Genomic DNA, 10,976 nt, shown 5'->3' on the forward strand with positions numbered 1-10,976 from the left:
TAGCTCTGATACCAAATCGAAATACATGGCGGAATTAATAAAATTAAGAAAGAATATACCTGAATGATGCGTCGGAATGGATTGACGATGAATTGATTGTCTGGGTTTGATATGTTTATATGAATATATGGATATGTTTGGATAGGGTTCTGCTATTCAGAAATAGACGAGCTATTTCAACAGAAGAAGATTGAGATCAACTCAAATCTTAAACACTCAATTTTAGCTTGTTTATTCCATATGGGCAAATGCCCTATTTATAGGCTCAAAGGAGCCGAGTACAATAATAGAATTGCAATCGGTTGATTGCAATATGACAAACCTATTTACATTATAGCCCCCTAGACTATTGAGGGACTTACATATTTTATGTTACATCACAATAATACAATAGACATACAATAATTATAAAAGACAAAACCTAAATAATTACAACTCCTTTCTATATTGAAAGGCCACATGTCTTCAATAATGTGTCTAATGGCTTCTTATGTCATTGCTTACGTCATTCTGAGGGGGGGGGGGGACACCTTTCTAGTTTAATATTAAAAAACTCAAAAACTAAGGTCTCGAACTTGACATTCAGTGTTTTAAAATAGAAAGGAAAAAAAATTAATTAATTAATTAAAATAAAAAAAATAAAAATAAAAAAACTTACTTGGTTGTGTCAAACATTCGAAATAAATTCTTAAACATGGACTCGACATGGATTTGAAAATACATAAAAGAGAAAATTTGATATATAAGTTGCGAAATTATTGTCAGTTTATATCATATATAGAGTATTTTTGTTATTATCGGTTTTTAAATAAGAGGAACCTTATATAATATAATTTACAATTTACAATTCACAATTGACCCGATTTCAAATTCGATTATGATCATTTAAAGGAAAAAAGATAGACCCAAGTTTTATAAATGTAACATGAGAATGAGAATATAGTCTTTTTGTTATTATCGGTTTTTAATTTTATAGTATCTCCGGATCTCATTTTGGTTATGATTGGTGAGTCTTTCTTTTACTTATAAAATAATTATTCTCATCGCACACACCTTTAATTATTGAAATCTTCACTAGTTCTCATGTATTCAAAAAGACTATGATTCTTTTATATATAATAATTCTTTAATTAGAAATCACATGTATAAAGAAGGATAAGGAACCTTACATAAAATAATGTTGCTTCATCTTATTTTATTAATTATATTTTTAGAAGACTAGAAAGTAATTGGTAAAGTTGTGCTGATTGATTACAAAAGACGCCGTTATGCAATGCACGGACTTAAATTTTATTATGGGATTTTCTAATATGTGCCCTAAGGGCACATATAAGAAGTATTAATTAATCACAATTATTACCATAATTAAATGTTAAATACATTAATTATAATAAATATTACCATAATAAATATAAAATTCATTAATAATCTTCATAATTAATGCATTTCACATTTAATTATGGTAATATTTTTTATAATTAATACGCCCGCACATATTAGAAAATCTCTTTTATTATTTAGGTTTTACTTTGTAAGTTTTTAGTTATTCACGATCAATGTGTTATGTGTAGGTTTGTTATCAATACAATATCATTAATGTTGGGAAAAAAATTATACATGCAAAATTAATCCATTCAGAAATACCCGAGGGACTGGTTTTGTAACATTTAGTATATTATTAATCAGTTAGTGGCATGTAGATACGAATGATTGTTGGCGCTTATAAAGACACCGACGGTTCCCCCGCAAAAATCACCCCAAAGAAAAAGGAAAGAAACCAGATTGATATTTCTGTTGATTTCCGCCATGATCGCTTCGACTGTTCCTTCTTCTTCAAAATCTTCAATCAACCTCCCAACCTACGCCACCCCTTTCAAATCTTCATTCCTACCTTCCTCATTTTCAATTCCCCCAAGATTTTCTCCTTCAACTCCTCGATTTCAATATCTAACTATCACCAATGTTCTTAAAACCGCAGATTCCCCAAATCTCTCCTCAACCGCCTCAAATCTCGATTCCATTTTCTCCAATTCCAAACCGACCATCCTTGTCTCAGAAAAACTTGGAGATGCAGGTCTCGATCTTCTCAAAAGCTTCGCCAACGTTGATTGCTCCTACAACCTCTCTCCGGACGATTTGTGTTCCAAGATCTCCATGTGCGATGCCTTGATCGTCAGAAGTGGTACAAAAGTTAACCGTCAGGTTTTTGAAGCCGCTAAAGGTCGATTGAAGGTCGTTGGAAGAGCTGGCGTAGGTATTGACAATGTAGATCTACAAGCCGCCACTGAATTTGGATGCCTTGTTGTTAATGCTCCTACTGCCAACACTATTGCTGCTGCCGAACACGCCATTGCTTTGTTGTCTTCTATGGCTCGTAATGTCGCACAGGCTGATGCCTCCATGAAAGCTGGTACCTAAATCCCTCTATCTTCTCTATTCTCCTTCCCCAATATCTGCCATGGATGACTTTTTCCTTCTCTGAGATGAAATTCCCCTGTTATCTCACATCCGTCAGATCTATCTTATGATCTGGAAAAAAAGTTTTCTGACACCAGCTACTTTTTACTCCTTTTACAGCTCATATTAACCAGATCTATCTCACAATCTGAGTTTTCAATCGTTTTTTTACAGGCAAATGGCAGCGTAACAAGTACGTCGGAGTTTCCATGGTGGGGAAGACATTAGCGATCATGGGATTCGGGAAGGTCGGATCTGAGGTTGCTAGACGTGCAAAAGGCCTAGGCATGCATGTGGTTGCACACGATCCATACGCACCAGCAGACAGAGCCCGTGCCATTGGTGTCGAACTCATCTCTTTCGATCATGCCATTTCAACTGCAGATTTCATCTCACTCCATATGCCACTCACTCCAACAACTTCAAAAGTTTTCAACGATGAAACCTTTTCAAAGATGAAAAAAGGAGTCCGAATCATCAATGTTGCTCGTGGTGGAGTCATTGATGAAGACGCCTTACTGAAAGCCCTTGATTCTGGAGTCGTTGCACAGGCAGCCTTAGATGTGTTCACTGAAGAGCCACCCAAAGATAGTAAATTAGTCCACCATGAAAACGTCACTGCAACACCTCATCTTGGAGCTAGCACAAAAGAGGCACAAGTATGATTTTAAATTGTAATTACAATCCTCTCACTCACCCCTTTTTAACTTAACCACGGTTAATTATACAAACATCAGGAAGGTGTAGCTGTTGAAATAGCAGAAGCTGTAGTTGGAGCCTTACAAGGAGAACTCTCTGCAACGGCCGTTAATGCTCCAATGGTAGCCCCCGAGGTTTTATCTGAGCTGGCACCTTACGTGGCACTAGCTGAGAAGCTGGGAAGACTAGCTGTACAGTTGGTTGCTGGAGGAAGTGGGATTAAGTCTGTAAAGGTGGTGTACAGGTCAGCACGTGATCCTGATGACCTGGACACAAGACTTGTAAGGGCTATGATTGTAAAAGGCATCATAGAACCAATCTCTGATTCCATAATCAACCTTGTTAATGCTGACTTCATAGCTAAACAGAAAGGTTTACGGATTTCTGAAGAACGGGTGTTTGCCAACTCATCGCCAGGGTGTCCATTTGATTCCATTCAAGTTCAGATAAGCAATGTGAAATCGAAATTTGCAAGTGCTTTGAGTGATAATGATGAGATTAGTGTTGAAGGGGGAGTGAAATATGGGAAACCTCATTTGACACGTGTGGGGTCGTTTGATGTGGATGTGAGTCTTGAAGGGAACTTGATATTGTGTCGCCAGGTGGACCAACCAGGGATGATTGGAATGGTTGGGGGTATTCTTGGAATGAATAATGTGAATGTGAGTTTCATGAGTGTTGGAAGGACTTTTAGGGGGAAGAAGGCTATTATGGCGATTGGTGTTGATGAAGAACCGGACAAAAGTACCCTCAAGAAAATAGGTGATGTGCCAGCTGTTGAAGAGTTTGTGTTTCTTGGCTTATAATAAGGTCTTATAGTGTTGTGATGATAGGGGCAAGTTAAGAGATTAGTACAAAGTACAATCCTCACAATGAAGAGTTTGAGGTCATGTGATGTTGTGGTGTTTGTAATCTATTTATAAATTCTAGCTCCAGGAAAAGGAGCACCTGAATGAGAATGATGTATGCATGGATAAAATGTTGTACATCTTTTTTCTACTTTTCCAAGACTGAATAAAACGTCTAAATAGGCCAATTTCATAACTATCCAGATTAAGTACTTAACTCATCAAGTGTGAAAAAGAAACATTCCATTAGCCGAACGTCTGAATGCAATTTTAAGGTGCTGACTATAGCTATTTAACATACTTGTTGACAAATATATATTGTAGTAAAATGGTGACGAATACATGATCAAAGTGGTAAAACGTCCAAAGAAACTGATCAAGTCCTGAATCTTCACTTTAGCTTCTTGTGATGTACCAATCAGTTTTATCCTCATGCAAATAAATGCTCCTGATTATTTTCCTCTGAATACATACAATACAACAGATGCAAGTTAGTAAAATGAGTTGCAGGTAATAGAAAAGAAGCTACAATGCAATGTGTGTGGAAGGATGTAGAGAATGATTTACATACGTATTCATCATCAGAGTAATGTTGTCTCCTTTCAACAGAATCCTTCCTAAAATCCAAAACTTGAAGGTTAGAAAAAAGGACACCAAGAACAAGATCGATAGAAAGAAGGATAATCAAGCTAACCGACCTAGAGCCTTTCTGGTTTTCTTCTTTATACTGACTTCCTCTGCATCCTCAAGAACCAAATTCATGTACTCATCAAAACCCTACATCAAACAACCAAGCATACGAAATTATAATTATCATCAAGTTACAAAATTACAAGAAGTTAAAAAAGATCGTAAAATTCATGCTCAGAATAATTAGACTTACAATTATACGACCTTCGATCCTCAAATCCTTCTGTTCAAATAGCCATATCTGGATACGCGCTTTCTGTTTCATACACAGCATAAAACTCAGAAAATCAGCCAATTCGTCCAAACAAACCATCGAATGAAATTTAAAATGTGAGTAGAGCTTACACTTTGAAGGAATCTGAATATCAGGTTCTGGAATTAATAGGAAAAAGTTAAAGATTCTATTAGTCGTCACTTAAAATAAAAGTGAAAATGAGGGAAACCAATTAGGGATCCCAGTTAATTAAGTTGGTTTTGGAGAAGGAAAGAATACGTACGATAGGTTGGGTCATGATCCTCTGAACTTTAGTCGCCATGGCTGCTTGTTGAATACGAGACAGAGATCTTCTCCCGAGTCTTTTGGTTTCTGGCTGAGCGGAAACAAAACCATAGACAGACGTAAACCCCCCTTTTCTATTCAACATTATGCATCAGATACATGAATGGTCCCTAAACTAATATTTACATTACAACTTTGCTCCTCCAAGTACAGGTCTTACCTAATTGGTTCCAAGTCTTTGATCATTTGTATAAACTAGTGAGGCGGTTGTGAACCATGGGTCACTTTTTTAATTTGTTTTTTACGTTTTCTTTTTTATATTTTGGAATTCTAATCTATGGAGAACATACATATTAATGGTAGATAAACACGTCTTATTTTATTACGAACGTTCATTACATGGAAAGATCATTACATAGGGGGACGCATTTGTGGAAATGGAAAAGGGGGATCAGTTGTAGTGTAGGTTCTCCATCATATCCTTCAATGTAGTGATTTTCGTGTGGACGCATACTTACAGGCATTGGCGGAACTATATAGTTGGCAGGGGTAGCACGTGCTACCCCTCAAAAAATCATGGATATTATACAAAGTTGAAAAAAAATGGTAACTTTTAAGGTGCTATTGATTACAGAATTTATGGTGCTTCTATTTAGCCTAATTTTAAAGTCCGGAGAAGGTAAAAGCCCAATTATGTCCATCAAATGCTTTTATGAAATATGTGGGTCCAGTGAAATACAAAAGTTGAGTTATCCCTATTTATTTATTCAAAGGACATGTTATAAGTTACAAACCCCCCATTTATTATAATTATAAGAAATATGTGCTACCCCTGTCGAAAATTCCTAGTTCTGCCCCTGCTTACAGGAATGCCACGCTGTCGTGCATGGAGACTACATTTCAGTTGTTGCTAGTGAGAGAAGAGTTTGTTTATATATTTGTATAGAAAACATAAAGTATAGTGTTATTTCTTGCATTTAACCTAATTAGTGGCTAAATGCAAGAAATGAAAGCGTACTCTTCTTTCAATTGAAATGGAAAAACTTACAAAGCAACAAATCCTTTTTGAGACCATAACTTTTTGCCATTTAGAAAAAAGGTTTGCTATCCTGCAACCACAACCAACAATTAGACATCAACAAAGTCTATATAAATATCTACAATAAGTAAAATTTATAAGCAAACTTGTAGCAGCATGACTTCTTCTGATCACCACCAACAACGCATGGTATCTCTTCACAGCCTCCAGGTGTTGTCACCCCACCACACGTCGTGCCTCATGTCTTTGGTTCACTACGACATCATCCAAACAACAACTTTGGTGTTGCTGCTGCCAGACAACCTTCAATAGTGGAGGAGAGCTCCCGAGTCAGTGACAGAAGGCCTTTTTTATTAACTACAAAAAATAATCAAGAATTAGTATTTGGAACCGAAAGGGGAAGGTTGTATAAGCTTCTAAAATCTTTACCAATGCAGAGCCTTCCAATTAATCTTGTGTCACAAATGGAGGTCTCTAGCACATGAATAACATTTGCTAAGTCAAAGTCAAATGTACAATAATGAAATCAGTTTGTTCTATAGATTTTACTTCAAACACCCATATAAATTGATGGTGTTTGATAGGTGCATTTTATGCACCTATTTTGCATGTTTATTTCCGTCCTTTCATAGCATTCTACTTCATAATTCTTGCATTTAGTTAATTATTTGGGCAACTACATGTTTCATTAAGAATGTCTGGTATTTCACTATTTTTGATTTATTTTGTAGGCATTATGGAGCATGGAGCATGGATCATGGATCATGGAGCATGGAGCTTTGGAGCATGAAAAGAAGATGTATCGGTCATGCCATGGAAGAGAACATGAAGACATAACACGATTCATTGTTGCATTCTCATCATAGCAAAGGACTATGTTTGAAACGCGATTCGTGTCACACCGACACGGGTCATGTTTGTCCTTTGTCATCCTATATTTGAGCAACATGACTCGTGGTGAAGCTAGATTGAAGATGGAGCCAACAGTGAAGACTTTTTGGAATTTTAGCAAAAAGCATGGGACATGCCAAAAACACATGGTCAAGACAAATGGCCATGCCAAAAACACATGGGCAAAAGGCATGGTCATGCCAAAAACGCATGGCCTTATGGCATGCACGTGAACATTAATTAAAACAGGAGAAGACGTCATTTTTATGGAGGACGGTTTCTGGAGCAACTTTGGGCGATCTTAGGCGATTTTGGGAGATTTCTTGGAGTTTTTGAGAAGACCTAATCATTGCAAACACTTTTGATTTCATTTTTGTAAGCATTAAACATTCTAATTCATATTTATTCTTGTTTGATTTGTTCTTAGCCATGTGTGGCTAAGAAACCCTAGTTTCTAGTTCTTGTTCAAAACATGTTGATTGCTTGACTTAAAGCATATGATTTGATGTTTGATTTGTGATTCTATTCTAGTGATTATGTTTTTATTTAAACTAGAACCCTTAAATCTGATTTGTGTTTGATTGGCCACTTTCATGAATTGAATTTTTGTGCAGTTAATTAACTTTTAGGGCACCTAATCGTTCTGTAAAGTTAATTATTGGTAACAAACAATAAGTTTACTTATTGTAAAACATATATCACATGTTTTCACACTTCCAAGCGTATGAGAAGAAATGAACATTGTTGGGAAGCTTGTACAAAACTTAATGCAGTTTTTCAATACAATCTAAGAGCGTGTTTAGGTTGAATTAGTAAAGCTAGGTCTAGTCAAAGAGCATGTTTTGGTTAGATAATTTGGCAAGCGAGAGGTATTAGAGAATGTTAATATCTTTCAGTACCAACTTAGAATAGCAATCACAAATTACATTAAGTCATTATCAGGTTAAATGACAACATTAAGAACTAGAACTGGAAGCACTTTTACAACTTGTTTACAAATCTATTTCATTTTCTTCATGTTTCAAAGTTGATTGTTATTTTCATTATTTGACTTCTACAAACAAATCCCCCTTTGTGACCAAAGTACCTTGCGCAAAGAGGTATAGACTTTTATCTCGTGTCTCTATGATTCGATCCTGCTTGCCTTGTAATACTTTTTAGTGCATTAAAGCAGTGTATTTGGAGTCTCTTGTACCCCTATTATTTGTTGGGTTTTACACACCTAACAGTGTTCCTCGAAACCATCTCTTTCCTACTGCTTCCCGGTGCTTAAGTACAAACTGGTTCATAGAACATATGAGAAAAACTTAAGAATATTGTTTCTAAATGAAATGGCTCTCATTATAAACTATTAGTAATTTTTATCATTCCATCGATATATATATATATATATATATATATATATATATATATATATATATATATATATATATAGTCTAAAGTGTGTAGGTAGTTTTTGAATGCAAAGAACGAAACAATCAAATAGGAGCTAATATTCGCTTCAAGTAGGGGTGCAAATAAGCTGATCCGAGCCAGCTTGATCAGGCTCAACTCAGGCTCGTTTATGTTATACGAGACTTGAGCTCGTCTCGATTAAAGATTTCTTGTACTGAGCTCGGCTCGTGCTCGTAAAGAATTATACAAGCTCGGTTCAGGCTCGGGCTCGGCTCGTTTTTTGTCTGACGTGCCTAAATAAGCTTAAGCTCGGCTCGAGCTCGTTAAGAAGCTCGTTTATTAATACCCTAAATCCCTAATTTCCCAAATATGTTTTTATTTTAATGTATAATAATAATAATAAATTATATTATATAAAGGCTCGTTTAGGCTCGCGAGCCTAATCGAGCATAGTGACATAGGCTCGAGCTCAAGCTCGTTTAATAAACGAGCTTAATATTAAGCTCGATCTCGGCTCGAGATCGTTTAAAATCGGTTTCGAGTTGAGATTTTAATGAGCTGATCCCGAATAGCTCACAAGTAGCTTGGCTCGTTTGCACCCCTAGCTTCAAGAACATAAATAAATTCAAAAAAAATTATGGGTACCTCCATTGATAATGATGGTGCTATAGTTTTTTCACCTACTGGGCAAGCCGATCAAACTTACCATCCCTATAACTAAGAACCAAAGCAACAAAATATTGGTCCCCAATTGAGAATTAAGCAGCGAAAAAAACAAAAAAAAAATACATTGATTCTTCCGATATTTGTGAGGATAATGTTGACATATTGGGTTGACATATGTGTTACTATGGTTATCCATTTGACTTCATTGTAGAGACGAACCGAGGAAGCCGTAAAGTCTATGTAAAAAAACGTTCGGTACAAAACTGAAGACAAATAAACAAAATACCTACTTCCTTCCATTCATGACCGAATGAATCTGCTAAATCCTTCCATCTATGATTGAATAACAACCCATATGTTGAAATTAATCTACTAAAAATGAAAAAAATTCAATACAAAATTGAAACAATAAAGGGTCGTTATTCACAGCTTCTGAGTCGTCATCATCAGGGTTTTAATTTAGAGAAGCCTTTCACTTAGATTTTGTAACAATTGGTAAAAATAGAAACGATCGTACGATACTATATTTTGATTTTTAAGCAATATGAATATTTTATCAAAAATGGTTGAAGGAATTTAACTTGTCTTATTTAGATAAGTTCTTGTGAAATATAAAACAAGTAACAAATGATAAATTTCGTTACGACGTATGACTACGAACCATCACCGTTTTGTGAAAATTAGCATATAACGTCAATTGAACGCAACAAACTTAATTTTTGTATCAACATGTCTCCGATTGATGAATAAGTTAAGTTCTATGTAAAATGTGTGCTTAATAGTTGTGAAGGATCTAAATTTGACAAATATACGAACCAAAGTGACAGAACGTGTTTAACGATATTATTAACCGGTTAAATGTCACGAAATTATACCTTGATCAATAAATTTTATATTTAAATAAATATAAATATAAAATGAATTGTTATGAGGCATAATTAAAATGTATTTAAGTGTTTTTGAATAAAAAGAATAAAACATAAACATTTAAGTTCAAATACACAAAAACTACATTGTTATTTTATACTAAGTATATATGTATGTATTTGTACATATGTATTATTATCTAGTGGATTACTAGTTATGAGTTATGACTTAAAGTGATTTTATGTAAGGAATATGGTGTCTAAATCAATTAAGATAAGAGAAATGGTTGAGATAAGTGCAAACTTAACTAATAAGTGCTTAATCACTTAAGACATTTTACTAAGAATACTTCTTAATCCCTCTTCTAATTTTCGAGATTAACACCTTCCCTCTCCATTACTAGAACTTCTAACTAACTAACTAACTAAGTAGTAGTTAGTTAGTTAACTAATTATATCCTTAACAAACCAACCAAGCAAGTGGCTAGGCAACATCACATCTCATAAACTCACATCCCATCACAAGTTAGTCTAGGTTTTGTCCCCTTATCCCCTTCCACTCTTTCCTCCTTCATAATCACGAAATTTCTTCTTCATTTTACCCTCATTTGACCAGCCAATACTCCAGGGAAATGCTCTCAAAGTTCATCTCATTTTCAGCCACATAAATTTCCTTCCAACTCCTCAAAACCGTGAACCTTAAAGGGGCTGCTGTCCCTTGGTGTTTCAGCCACCATTTCACCCATCTACACCTTCCTTTTGCTTGATATTTTTACCACCAAATACCCCTGGAAGTTAGTTGTTATGCTACTCAAAATTAGAGATTTAAAACAGTGAGTAAACTACCTTTTTCTTACCCTTTTGCTGTGAAGTTTTCGTGACAGCAACATAGCCAAAACAGTGACTATTTTGGAGCATCAAACAAA

General features: G+C 35.3%; 2 protein-coding genes across 2 annotated transcripts; one reads left to right on the forward strand and one right to left on the reverse strand.

Annotated features, from left to right (window-relative positions):
* The first annotated feature begins 1,708 nt into the window (after positions 1–1,708).
* LOC145146279 (D-3-phosphoglycerate dehydrogenase 3, chloroplastic-like) lies at positions 1,709–4,155 on the forward strand. The gene is made up of 3 exons (XM_079074987.1): positions 1,709–2,410; positions 2,632–3,116; positions 3,195–4,155. The coding sequence occupies exons 1-3, from the start codon at positions 1,807–1,809 to the stop codon at positions 3,960–3,962; spliced, it is 1,857 nt and encodes a 618-aa protein (XP_078931113.1). The 5' UTR covers positions 1,709–1,806; the 3' UTR covers positions 3,963–4,155.
* Positions 4,156–4,230: 75 nt separating this feature from the next.
* On the reverse strand, positions 4,231–5,319 carry LOC145146295 (uncharacterized). Its single transcript, XM_079074988.1, has 6 exons — positions 5,192–5,319; positions 5,040–5,066; positions 4,888–4,950; positions 4,703–4,781; positions 4,576–4,621; positions 4,231–4,466 (listed from the first exon to the last, which is right to left on the reverse strand). Exons 1-6 carry the CDS (start codon positions 5,228–5,230, stop codon positions 4,457–4,459), a joined length of 264 nt encoding a protein of 87 aa, XP_078931114.1. The 5' UTR covers positions 5,231–5,319; the 3' UTR covers positions 4,231–4,456.
* Between the last annotated feature and the right edge of the window lie 5,657 nt (positions 5,320–10,976).

Source organism: Lactuca virosa, chromosome 1 (assembly GCF_052849685.1).
Source record: "Lactuca virosa cultivar CGN04683 chromosome 1, Lactuca_virosa_CGN04683_v6, whole genome shotgun sequence".
Taxonomy (NCBI): domain Eukaryota; kingdom Viridiplantae; phylum Streptophyta; class Magnoliopsida; order Asterales; family Asteraceae; genus Lactuca; species Lactuca virosa.